At 46.7% G+C, this 13,498-nt stretch overlaps 1 protein-coding gene across 2 annotated transcripts in view; it reads left to right on the top strand.

Annotated features, from left to right (window-relative positions):
- The window catches only part of WTIP (WT1 interacting protein), an 87,097-nt gene that overhangs the window by 31,507 nt on the left and 42,092 nt on the right, over window positions 1–13,498 (top strand). For both annotated transcript variants that reach the window (XM_075433796.1, XM_075433797.1), the window contains exon 2: window positions 3,456–3,557. In XM_075433796.1, the coding sequence (XP_075289911.1) occupies window positions 3,456–3,557 (102 nt within the window). The remainder of the gene's footprint in view (window positions 1–3,455; window positions 3,558–13,498) is intronic.

A 13,498-nucleotide genomic window follows, 5' to 3' on the forward strand; every position in this document is an offset into this window, starting at 1 on the left:
GAGCTGATGACCTGGGTGGAAGTGCAGAAGTTCGTGTGCTGAAGAACTGGAGGCACGGCTGGCTGCTTAGAACAGAGGTGTTGGGAGGGGCAAGGAATCGTGTAAAGGCTGAAGCAGTCGATCTGAAGTCATGTCAAGTGAAGTGTCAGAAGTGAGACTTGGTTGCTCTGTAACAGAACATTCTTCATAGACTGTTTAACAAGCTTTGGAATTAAATCTGGAAAAAAAAAGTGGTGTAATTGTTATGTCAAGGCTTTCACAAGCTTACAGTGTGCAGTCTGGGCTATGACTGGTGGAAAACCAGACCTGAACAGCCGTGTAATCAGTGCTTTTCCTAGGCAGTTATGAGCTCACACTATGCTCACACCACAGCTGCATACATATTTTCCAAAATACACTTTTGGAATTATACATGCACTTTTTTTAGTATGCTAATCGTCTCTGTGGTCATTGATTCCTGGAGTTAATGACCAGTCTCTTAGAGAAAACGAGTTAACAAACTGACAGCTGCTCATAACAAATCGCTTGCTGGAGAGGCCAGTGTAAGCTTAGCATCCATATTAAATCCTTCTTTCGCTTCTGATGGCTCAGTGGAGCAATGGCGAAGAAATGCGGCAATAACTTCATTTATCAAAGCAGTTCGTGGCTGCAGTGGATTTGTGCATGGGAGCTCATAGACAGAAATGCCAGAGAATTACAGACTGTGGATTTCTGCTCCTCGGAGTAATACTGAGTGGGGAAAGGTGGATCTCTCTGTAACCTCACAGTCGGACTATCCATAGCTGCCGTCCCTGGCACATGGTTGGTGTGAAAAGGCGGCCGAGAAGGGTGCGGAGAGCTGGGGAGCTCTGGCAGGGCTCTCTTCTGGCCCCGCTGCCAGGGGCGCTGGGGCCTCGTACCGCGACCCAGCGCTGAAGATGCTGACTGCTCGCGTCGGGCGTGAGCCCATGCTGGCTGGGGGTGGGTGGTGAGACGGAGTGGGTCTGGGGAGCCATGCTCTGCTGGGAGCAATGCCTGCAGCTGCTGGCCGGGGACTGCCCGTCCCCAGCACCCTGTCTGCAGTGGGCAACAACCATCTTTCGTCAGCGGGTAACCATTAACTCATGGCAAACAGCAGACCTTCTTCATAACCTTTGGTTACAAATAAATAAATAGACCTAGCAGCCTCGGATAAAGCAACAAATAGTCTGAAATTCCCCTTTGCTGTACCAGAGCTGAGCTAGTGTAATGACCAGGATTTTCTGAACACTTTGTTTGCAGTGAACTGACGGACCCAGCTGGCAGCTAGTTTGTGTCACAGGTTTAGCTTGGGACACTGGTATTTGATAATATTAAAGTTACAGTTCCTGTTTCACAGGAACACTGAAATCATGTTTACGTTTTTTTAAAAAAATCTATTATTAATAGATTTACTGTTTTTTAAAAGTTGTTCCATTTGGCAAATGTGCTCATGGTCCAACATGGCAACAGTGTGCCAGGGTGTCGAGCTAGTGGAATGAAAGCCTGATCTCTATTCATGATTTGGAATGAGGGAGTTTAAGGTATGAACACCAAGAAACCCATGATTTATGAAAGGTCTTTCCATTTCAATATTTGAATATTAGCAGCATGGGAAGATTTTTTCCTTCAAATACATTTTTGGGTTTTTTTAACTGGACAGAATCCCGTTTAAAGTGATCACACTGCACAGCCCATACAGGTGGCTGTGTTAGTGCTGCACTGAGCGGAAGCAGTTTGGTTTCAGAAACGGGGTTTAAATGTGTCTTGCATAGCTGGGGGCCAGGCAGCAATGTTCGTGGGCATTGTGTTGTCTGCAGGGGTTTCCTCGCAGGAAGCCCGGCGTGGTCCTGGCTGTGTTGCTGGGCACTGCTCCCCTCCACACAGCTACCTGCCGGGGACAGCTCACACCGGGAGGGAGTAAAAGCGAAACCCGTGGGAACTGAACTGATGCACCAAGTGCTTCGTTAGCTTAACTTTGTTCTTTCTGCTATTAAAGTTTCCACCAGTTCATAATATGCTAATTTCCCCCCTCCAAGCAGCTTGCATTTGTATTTTCTGTGTGTTTGTGTATATAAAATGTTCATAGCACAGCAGGGGAGAATTCTGGATGATTAAAGCCCAATTTTGTAGTTCTCAAGTTCCTAGACTCTTCAGTATGCTAGCAGTTTTGTGGATGCTAATGATTAATGCTAAGCTTGTGCGTGTGTATGTAGAAACAGGGCCTCAAACAGCACGTGGACCACAGCAGCTTCATTACAGAGTTGTATCAGGCAAAAATCTCAATTTTTATTTTCTGTGGTAGTGTTTTAAAAATCACACAGCTTTTTTTTGAGATGCACTGTCCTGCTACAATCCAGTAGAGACCAACAGACATCTTGCAAAAACTCAAAATCAGTGGTTCTGAGAGTGTGACAGAAGACCATGGATTCTCCAGCATTTCATTTCCTCTTCATGGCCATACAGGGGCAAAGAGATTCTTGAATTATCTCCCTGCCCTGCTTTGGATATAGGGAGGTTATGTGCACATAGATATAAATGCATAGGCAAAGACTCTTAAAGCTGTAACTATGAGGAAAAAGCTTTTTAAAAACAAACAAAAAACCACTCCCAAAACCCCTCTTTGTAGAGCCTACTGAAATCCTGACCTTTCCTGTGAGTCTGCCGTGCGCGGAGCTAAGCGCTGGTTTTGCCAGTGCTACACTGGCTCTTCGTACTTTGGTCTCGCACGGGCTTCGTGGGAGTTGTTCCCGGCATCACCAAAAGCCGGCTTGGGCAGCGAAGGTGAATTTCTGACCCCGCTGAAGCAGAACTGCCAGCCAGAAGTGTTGCCCTTATACCATAAGGAAGGTAGAAGTCTTGCTCTTCTGTTTTGTAAGGTGCCAGGTTACATTTACGAGGTTACGTGCTACTATTCACGGAAAGTTACACAGTTACCAGATGTGACCGACAGACCCATTTTCCTGGTGCTGCATGGCTTCTGCCACGGGTCAGCGCTGTTGGTGTTGCATTGCTGGGCAAAGAGGGGCAAAGAGAAGTCTTCTGGTTTTGGACTGAATTGTTGTTTTTGGTGATTATTGAATGCAGTGTGGTGGAGCACCTAGTTGTGAAGGTCTCACTGTATTATTTCTTGGGCAAACAGAGTAGTTTCCAGGGAGCGTGCGGATTTTCTGTCCCCTCGCACTTGCCTCCTTCGGATTTCTGTCTTTAGCCAGCCTTGGTCTCCATGCACTGAAACACCAGCAGAGGCTTCCCCGCCCTTTTATTTTGGGGTAATTTCCATGCATTTGTTTCACTTGAGCTGCCTGCTGCTGTCTTGGGTACTTGAATCTGTTTGGGGTGACGAGCTCATTGATTTAGGGCCTGATGGGGGTACCACGAATGTTACGAATCAGCGGCTGGAGCTGGTTTTAGGAGCTGCAGAGGATTCTAACTTTCGTTCTCTTTCTGCTTTGTAGGTATTTGTATAAAATGTGGAAAAGGTGTGTATGGAGCGAGCCAAGCTTGCCAAGCAATGGGTAACCTCTATCATACCAACTGCTTCACGTGCTGCTCTTGTGGTAAGTCAGATCTCCTGTGGCCTTGTTAAGGGGCTTCCTCCTGTCGAACATACTCCTGTAGCAACCAGTGTGCAAAGCGAGACCTCATCTCGCCTGCCTTGCTGAGGCAAAATTCCCATGCAGGACTCCAGCTTCAGAAGTTGTTTTTTATTTGCCATCTGTAAGTCTTCAATGGCGTTTTCTTAAGCAACAGCTCAGAAAAGCAGTATTTGGTTGTTTTAAGGGCTGCATTTACAAAATGGCTTCACCCTGGCCGTTATAAGCACTACATACTTTAAATGACTTGTGTTTATGGAACTGTAATGTGCATTTGTCATTTTTACAGAAAAACAGTAAAATTCTTGCAGCCAAAACCATATTTTGCCTCACTTTCTATTTGCAAATGCACCTCTAGTCAAGCGTGTATTTGTCATTTCTGTATATACATAAAGCTCAAAAATTGTTCTCTTATGTTTGAATGTGGTAAGAACACATAGAAACTGCATGTTAAAACACCCTAAGCTATTACAGTATTTTGTTTTTGTGGAGGAAAACTTGCAGGTAAATCGCTGTCTCCTCCTTGCTGTTCTCAGGACCTTTTTAGGTTTCTCTTGCAACCTGGACGCATCTGAAGGCGATGTGTTCTGTGTGTGATTTGGGGAAGCCCTGGCTTTGCCAGGGGAAGGTTCAGGGCAGCGCTTTCAGAAGTGCTTGCCTTAAGTCAGGCATCGTGAACTTAAGTTGGAAACTTCCTCAGGGTCTTGTCTGTAACTGCTGAGAGCTCACTAATTCCCACCGAGTTCAAGGGAAGTACGAAAGCTCAGTTTTCAGGAGTTGGGTCATTTTTCTTGACATACCCGCGTATTTGTTTAGGTTCCTACTATATGAAAATATTTGCCTGGATGTTGAAGGTCTTGTTGCTATACATATACACAGCAAAAGATTTACTCTGAGTGAAATATGCTGAGCGTAAATTGTGTATAAAAAGGATTAATTAAGGATTAGAACAAGAGTAAAAGATCGTTGGCATAGAACCAAATAAGTTGGTAATGAAAAGACCATTGTAAAGTTCACTTGTGAAAGGACAAGTGTTGTCTTTTCTCCTGAGATTTGTACAGATAAATATTGGTTTAAAGAAACCTGTGACCTTGAACGTAGAATTTAGTGACCTTTATAAATGACTCGGGGCCACTACCAGGTTCTAGAATAAACGCAGCTCAGACCTTCAGGGATCTTTGCTGAAGCCTGACAGTGAATGAGTAGCTGTTTTGTTGGCTCCCAAAGTGAACAGCACCCTGCTTAGCAGAGGATTACAAAATACAGTATCAGATAGTGTCTGTGCACTCTTCGCCAGCGTTAACCTAACCTAATTGCATGGGTGAATTCCAGCTTCCTCCCTGGGGCAGGCGTGGCTTCGTTAAGGAGTCGGGATGTGTGTTTGCTACCACAGGGGTCTGTGCGCAGGTTGCTCTGTCCCTCAGAAGAATGTATCAGGGCCGAGGAATGTGTTTTAACAGCAAAATACAAACCCAGCTGAATTGCTCACAAGCACCATGAGCTTTGACCGTCGTGGCGAGGTGTGTGTGGCCAGCGTACGTCTCCGTAGGGCGACTCGAGACATGTCTGTTCGGAGCGTGGCTCTGCCTCACCCCGCAGCGCCGGTGGAATTTTGTGATTCACACGGCGTTCCGTGAGCAACGCACGAGGAAGTGTCTGTCTTCCGAGCTGCTGGCGGGCCCCGCTGTCACCCCCCAGCACGGGCCGCAGGCGAGAGGGGCTTGGCCTGCCTTCTGTCTGCAGCCACTGCTGCAGTCCCCTGGCACGGGGCGTGCGTGAGGCACTGCCAACGTAGATGTGCTGCGAACGTGGCAGGAGGGCCTGAGTGCAGGTGAAAACACACGGTCAAAGCTTAGGCTCAGCTACGTGCAACTGTCAGGTAAAAGCATAGCTTTTCCTCTCAGCTCCAAAATAGTAATGAAATGAGCGTAGCTGGAGAGGGAGTGTTGTGTTAACTCCTTGATTTCCCACTTTATCTGGGGCTGTGCAGTCCTTGGGAGAACCAGAGTGATTCAGGACAGTGCCAGTAGATTCAGACCTTGGGAATGTGGGAGGCAGGTCCCGTGTATGGGAATTGTGTCCTGGAGCTGCTGCTGGAAAGACTTTGCAGGACCCCTTGTACAAGCAATCAAGCGCAAGCTTCTCATGGCACTGCAGTTATGAACTGGGAGCTCGTTCTGCCATCAGGGTGACAGTGGTGAGACCCAGGTGAGAGTTCTGCATGCTAGTTTTGGTGCCCACCTTTAAAGAGATGAGGAAAAATTGGGGAGGGTCCGAAAGGAGTTACGTAGATGATTAAAGGCTGGAGAAAAGCTAATGGTGAGAGCCCAGTGTATTTTAGGTATGAGAAACAGTGGGAGGGACATGTGGCTGGAGCTCGTAAATACTCTTAGCATAAAACAGCATTAGAATGTGGTCTCATATGTACAAGAGACAAACACAAGAGAGATCTTTTCTGGACACTGATATTACACAATTCGGATAGGAAATCAAAGACGGTTATATATTGAGGGGGATTAACTGCTGGAACAAAATCGCAAGAGAAGTGGACGATTCTCTGTTCTTTTTCATTATCAAATTAAGACCAAATGTCCCTTGGAAAGTGTTTGAAGTTGAGCCAAGCTTTTAGATTCAATAGGTAGATAACTGAATGATCATTAATGACCAGTGTTAGGTAACAGCACACAGACTAATGCTCCTTCGAAGCCCTTGACATGAGGGTGGAGAAGTACGTTGGTACTCTCTGCCTAAAACAGTTCCCAGGCCCTAGTTCCTGTGTGTGCCTAGAAATCTGAGATGGAGTAAGAGCACAAGCTTGCCTTGCTTTTTTTCCCAGATAACAGGAATGATCTGAACTCTCCTCCAGCAATTGTCAGTCTTACTTTTAATCTAATGGATCTAGAAAGTAAAAGGCAGTAACAGAAAAAGAAGAGTTCTGTACCTGAAGACACTGGATTTAGATAAGAGCCTGATGTTTAACCAGCTACAATAAAAAAAAAAAAAAATTTAAAACCCTTGGGAATCATTGTGATTTGGAGACCACTCCAGCTGAGATGTGATAACGAGTGACGGAGCCTCTGAGGGCCTTGTTTCAGTGCTCGGCAGCGAGTGTTTGCAGCTCAGCGAAGGCGAGTGCCGTTCTGCGGAGAGGTGGGAGGAGGCCCTTGGTAGGAAATTCTGCCCGAGTCGGAGTTCATTCTCAGGCATTTCTTTGAGTATGGCTCTGGTTTCGGTGCCGAGTGCTGTCTATCAGGGCACTGTGTTTGAAAGGGCAGCGTGCGGCAGAGCGGGCCATCCTGCGCCTTGCAGGGAGCACGCAGCGCTTGCCCCAGCGCGGTCCATTTCGACTCCCACCATTGCATATCACACCCTTGCCAGAGGGTTTGTGTTGCTTGTAATTAAGAGGAAAACCTAAAATATGCTCACAGATACAGGCACCTCTGTGAGGACCCAGCCTTGCTAGTGTAGAAGTGTGAGGATGCACGGATGGCTGCTCAGGGGTCTCCTGCAGTGATGGTGGTTAGCTCTTCAGAACATGAATGCAGAAAGATGAGGAGGTGTTGCAGGGATACAGTAAATAGATGGGAGACTTCTGTCCCCTTTAGATGTTTTGGTAAAATGCCCGGATGGCAAATCTCTTCATTGTCTTCCTAGGTTCTGGCCACTTTGAGATAAAACTCAGTAATCTATTGATTCAGAGTTGTACAAGATCTCCCCAAAAAAGGGAATCTCGGTAGTGAGCTGAGGTCATAGGAAGAATGGAAAGGGAAAGTGAATGACCTGGCAGGCAGTTTATGTGCTGCATTTCTGCCTCTTTAATGTGTTCAGTGGCCTTAGGGTAGTTGAGCCTTGCTCCCATAACCGAGCAAGTTCAGCAGTTCGGAACTTTGCTCTGTCAGTTAATTTTCGTTACGTCTCTGTGTAAACCCCTATTGCCTTCTGCAAAAATCTGTACTCTTCAGAGCTTTTTTTTTTTCCAGAGGTCAGAGAATTCTCTTCAGGTAGTGGAAAAGCCAAAGGGATCTGGTTTCCCTGAGATCAAGTAGTTCAACGCAGATCTTTATCCGCAATATCTTAGAGAAAACAACTGAAGCTTGTTAGGATGGTTTTTAAATGTAGATTCAAATCCTCCCTCAGCCCTAGCAGCAGTGGAAACTCTTTTAGGCCTTGATTCAGCAAAACACTTAGACATGTGCTTAAATCTGTTACATTACTCATACATAGGCATGCTTTGCTCAATCTTAAATAACAAAGATTAATTCAGGCAACAGCATACACTGTCCCTTCTGTTAAGTGTAAAATTTTCCTTTTGGCAGGAGTTCATGTGCAGATTTTGCTTATGGAAGACAAGAGCTGAAAAATGTCTGCCTGAAAAGCTCATCATCTAATTCCTTTTGGTAGTATTTCAGAGCACGACAGGATTTCTTGAAGAATAATTGTAGTAATGCCAGATTGCTTGTGTGCAGGTGATCAGCTGCAGGAATTAACGGGCTGTAGCTGATACCCGTTACAGAAGATACCTTATCAGGTGCCTCCAGTTTGCAGATCATAATGCCATCCACAGCAGCTTATCAGGCTAAAAATTTTAATCTAGTGGCAATGACTGTAGAAACTACAGTAAGATAAATCTTTACAATGAGGAATATCAGTTTGTTACTCTGAGGGTGTAGGAGATGGGCAGGGAATGAGCTTTGCAGAGCTAGGAGTTTGAAGTCTCTGTACTCTTCAAAGCTGAGACATATTTCACTGTAAAAACCAGGAACACATTCTGCTCTCTTACACGAAGGGAAGTGTTTAAGCATGGCATTCGTCTTTAATTTGCACTTTTGCCACTGGTTTGAAGGCACAGGAAATCACCGCAGTTCAGTCAGAAGCCTAAAGCAAACTGTATAATCCCAGAGGTATGCAGCTCACTTCTTACCTGGTAGCTGTTGGTCAGACAGAGCACTCACGGGGGTTTCATACGGTGGTTTAATCTCGAGGGACAGCTCGTAAAGGTGTCGCAGTTCAGCTGATGGCTGGCACTGCTGCTGCCTCGGCACCAGCCTCTGTCTAGACTTTGCAAGCACATTGCTACAAGCCTCTAAGAGAAGGATCGCGGCAAGGGCCGACAGCACTGTGCTATAAAGAGCCCAAGCGGGACAGCTGCCGCGGCAGGTGTTGTCACCCTGAAGGTAGGAAGAGCAGCGCTGGGTTAGCCGTGCCCTCCGACTGGTGTGACAGGGTTCACGGCTGCGGACGCACCCCGCCTGTTCGCTCGTGCGGGGTCTTGGGGACAGCAGCTCCCTGCTGACTGGGGCCGCTCGGCGCTGCGGTATGTGCGTGTCTGCTAGTGGGAGGGTGCTCGTGTCCCGGCTTGCAGGGAGAAGTTCCTTGTGACACTGGAAATGGTCTTTTGTGTATTTGCTGCCCTGCGTTGAATGTTTGTTTGCTCTTGGTGGTAGTAAGGCACAGAAAATCTTAAGGGAGCTCTGTCCCTTCTGTGTATTTTTATCAGCAGCTGGTGAGTTTTTAAAATACCCAAATTCCCAGTGGAAGGTTCATTTTCAATTCATATTTGTTCTGTCCCCACAGCATATTTATAAGTTTGGCATGAGTGACTGCATCCAAATTGCACACTGGCAGTACTTGCTTTGTAGCCTTAAATTAAATTCTATGTGAATGTGATTTTCACATAGAATAAAACAAAATTCAGCATCAAATCTATGAGCTCTACACTGTGTGTCCACCACTGTTAGAGTTGGTAATGGCAGTGATACAAGTGTGTGTGTGTGTGTGTGTGTGTGTCAGTGGCTTCTAACTCTTCGGTGCCTCGTGGCCAACTTTTGGGTGACTCGGTTGCCGGCTCAGTCTCTGTTCACCTGTCTGCTTCCACTTTGTGCAGCTGTCTGAGCACCAAGGAAGCGCAGCAAGAACGCTTCGGGAGAGGGGCTGACGAGCATTGCTGCAAGGGGTGCGCTGCTGTGCAGCGAAAGTCTGCTGGGTAGCTGATGTCCTTGCACACTTTTCCCTGCCGTTTTCTAACCACGTGCTATCAGACTGGAGCAGACTGGAATTTTGGGACTTTTGGTCTGTATTCCTGCCAGAGCCATTGGCTAATACCTGGTGCTTGGGGGAAGACAAGCCGGCGGGTGATTCAGTGCTGTGCATGTGGGAACATTCCTCCCCGACCCCCGTGGCCTGGAGCGTGAGAGCTGGGTGCCCTCAACTTGCATAACTGTGATCGTTACTCATCCCCGACTCAGAGCCCGTGCTCGGATTGACTTCACGGCCACCTGAGTGCTCGGTGGTTTCCACGCCATAGCTGGAACTGGCAGAAGGTGCTGATGCGCTGCATGCGGGGCGGTGACTCTGAGGTGTGATTCACAGGAAAAGCCAAGCGCTCTGGAGAGGTGGAGGAGGGAGGACGGAAGGATTTGCTGTGTGTGCTGTTGAGGCTGCGGTTTGTGTAGACGAGTAGTTGAGATAACTCTCAGGGCTGCTGCAGGAGGGCAGAACTTCGCCTGAGTCATTCTGCGTCTTCGGGATAAGTTACAGCCTGTGCTTAGCCCCGCGCTTTCCGTTTTAACACCTATCAAGACAGATAGTTCAAAGCTATTTCAGGTATGTCTGCAGCTGCAGTCCCAGACGAACCCATTAATGCTGCACGCACGGAAAGGGAGGTGCTCGTTTTAAAAAGGGGCCGTCGGATGGTAGGGATGACAGCTGGCTTCAGACGGTTCGGGTTCACCTTGCGCAAGACGCTGAACCGTGAATGAGTCTCAGCAAAGGAATGTAATCTTGTCTTCTGGTAATTAAATGTCAGACTTGGATACCAGCCCGTGTAAGAGCCCGAGTACCTTCAGGTACCGATTGGGAGAAAAATGTTTCCTTTATCTTGATCCATGGTTAGTCTGATAATTTTGCAGGCTTTAGAAAAGCAAGAAAATGGTATGGGAAAAGGGTGATCAGAAATGCTTGGGATGGGACCGACGCAGGAAACTCTCCTTTATTTAGAACGTATTTAGTTGGTTTTTCTATTCTGGGAGGTATTCAGTAATTTCTCTGCATTGCCGTCGGTTGTCCCAGCTAGCTCTAGTCCAGCAGAACACCGATCCGTGTGCTTGACTTCAGATAAACCGACCAGTCCATTGGCTGTGTCCCTTCTGCAGACGATGCTGCTAGGTGTTAAGTCACAAAAGGTTTTCAGTTCTGAGACTGCTCTGGATTAAGTTAGCTCAGCTCCAGGAGAGAACCTGTGTTTTGAGGGTGACTCATCTGATCGGCCCAGTCCCGGGCCTCACTTCCATGGGGACATCTGGGATGTCTGAAGGTGCATGTGCTTAGAGCGCTTTGTGATGGGGGGGGCGGGTTTAATACAGCGTATCGCTCTTCACTGAGGGCTGCTTTGGCAGCTAGCATTGGTGGATCTGGAGGCTGACCCCCAGGGAAAGGTGGTGTTGATAGGTAGCTAGCGACAGAGAAACACTTCCATTCCTTGCTTCGGGGGCATGTGACAAATAGTTGGCTGGTGGTTTGTCTCTGTCTTCTTGTTTCCTTGAAAGGTAGTAATTGCGTTCTGTTATTAATTATTCCAGCATGAAATGCATGGCTTTTGATGGTTATTTTAATTGGTGGGGGTTGCCTGGCAACTAATGATGGAAACTTTCCTCTGTGTTGATTGACTGACCATAGATGTATTCCTCCCACAATATTTTTGTATTCGTAATGTGGAACCAATCACTGGCAGCACCTGTGATCCTTTCAGGGGTTGGAAAACACATGAAGTACAGAAAATACACTCTAATTAACAAGGTTTCTGCCTCTGTTTTTTATTTCTCTGTACAAACCACAGAGAACCTAATCACTTCCTTGCGTAGTGTTGTGTGTTTGGAATGCCACCTATTGTTTAGTGTAACAAGATTTGCTAAAATTTCCTTGTTTTCTTATCAGCATCTATTATCTGCAGGTCTTGTTTGTCTTAGTCTGAAACCCACGTCTTGTGCGTCTTTTTCATCTTTCCTTTCTACCCTTTTTTTGTCCTCTTTCTTGCCTTCCCCTCCGCCCATTTAACATGTTTCTTGGAACACATCTCGCGCTCTCCAAAAGAAGATTCCCTTGGGCTGCTGTTGAGTTCATCTCTCAAAGGGGGGAAGAAATCCAGATAATCCAGAACAGAGTGCAGGCAAGTCGCTGACATTATCAACAGATGTTTCTGTTTCCTATTTCCAGTTTCTGTCATTTGTAAGTATTACCTAAAAACAAAGGGAAAAACAGGTGGAAGGAAAAAAATGAGGAAGAATGAAAGGAGATACAGATGGTTGGCTTCCTGTAATTTTAGTGATCTAAGTTTCTGCTGTATGTTGTCACTGTATATTTTGCCGAGTGCCTAGTCGATGCTTTAGTGATGTCCTTGATCCTTCACTCGTCTGAAAACTAGACCCCAGAATGCCATAGCTCTCTGAACGAATTTCTGATTTAATGTAGATTGTTACCACTTCTTCAACAACAAATCAACTCTTACTTCCACACGCGTCAGTTAATCAGCTTTGTCCTTCATCACTTCAGCACTCAGGAAATCAGTTCTTCCTCCCACAACCAACGCATCGTTTCTTTTCGGGTGCCTGTCTCCATACACTTGGTCCTCACACACAAGCCTGTCCGTGTGCACAAACACGTCCATGCTCACGTGTTGAGCGTTCCCTCTAGACACGTCTCACCCGGGTACTCTCTGATCATTTGACTGAACCTCCATCTTTCCTTTGTCCTGCCCTTCGGATGTGTGGATCTCACCTTTACTGCTCTGGACTGACCCAGAGTGTGGTCTGTAAACCACTATTACCTGAGTGGTTTCATGGTGTGTTGGAAGGATTGGACCTCAGTTTTTGTCTCTGGTGCATCTTCTGTGAAGAAGGGAAGGCCAGCTTTCCATCTCCTGAGATTTTTTCCTCTTCCTTCTTTCCGCCTGTGTTTGCTCTGGCATGTGCCTGCTTTACTACTGAAGAATTCAGACTTTATTGTTATTTCTGTGTGGGCATCTTTTGTTCTTCATTTCAAACGGGCCAAATGGTTTTCTTCAGTAAAGATCTTAAGTGCATGTTGGTACCTTTTTCTCCAGAAAATAGTGAGCTTGCCCCCTTGCCCTTGGCACTGTTTGAAATCTTACTGTACCCTGGTCATTTCCCATTTTGACTGGTTATGCCTATCTGAGGCTTTTCCTGGATCCCTGAGTTCCCAGGCTCTAAAGGCCCCCGGCTGCTGGCAGCTCACCATCCCCTTACCGAGGAGGCGAGATCACACCGCTTTGCAGCCATGGAAACCTCAGCCCGTCCTTCCTCACCAGCAAAGCTCCTCTTCCAACCTTCCCTTGCACTCTCCAGCTGAAGAGTTTCCTTTTTGTATTCCTGCTACCTGTCTTGCTGCTGTCCCCAGCCTTGGCAGCCGCGGGACATCTCCCCTCTCTCCCGCGTGCCCACGCTTATCTGCCCAGCAAGTCCTGCCGAATGAGGACAGACTCCTGGCAAGGGACACTGTCTGAAGTGGAATCTGCTCTTGTTGCTCCTGTTGTCCTCATCCTCACGTGCTGTTTAACAAAAGGACTCTCTTGCTTTGCACCTCATCCGTGCCTCCTCTCCAGGCTAGGTTACTCACTCATCCTTAATAATAATTCTTGCTCGCTGCTTATTTTGAGGGAGAGGTGTCTGTATGGCCTGAAAACTCACTGATGTTCCACCCCAGAAAGCAGCCTTGGTTTTATCTTGCAAATTAATTTTACAGATCAAAGGTTTCCACTGCCACTCTTGACCTGAAGGATGCTTTTACTTCTTGTGGGTCTAGAAAAGCTGTTTCCCGTAAGAATCTTGCCATGGACAAAACAAAATAAAAGTGGGGTTTTTTTGTAAAGTTTGTCTTCACATTTATAAAAT

Source organism: Opisthocomus hoazin, chromosome 12, assembly GCF_030867145.1.
Source record: "Opisthocomus hoazin isolate bOpiHoa1 chromosome 12, bOpiHoa1.hap1, whole genome shotgun sequence".
NCBI lineage: Eukaryota > Metazoa > Chordata > Aves > Opisthocomiformes > Opisthocomidae > Opisthocomus > Opisthocomus hoazin.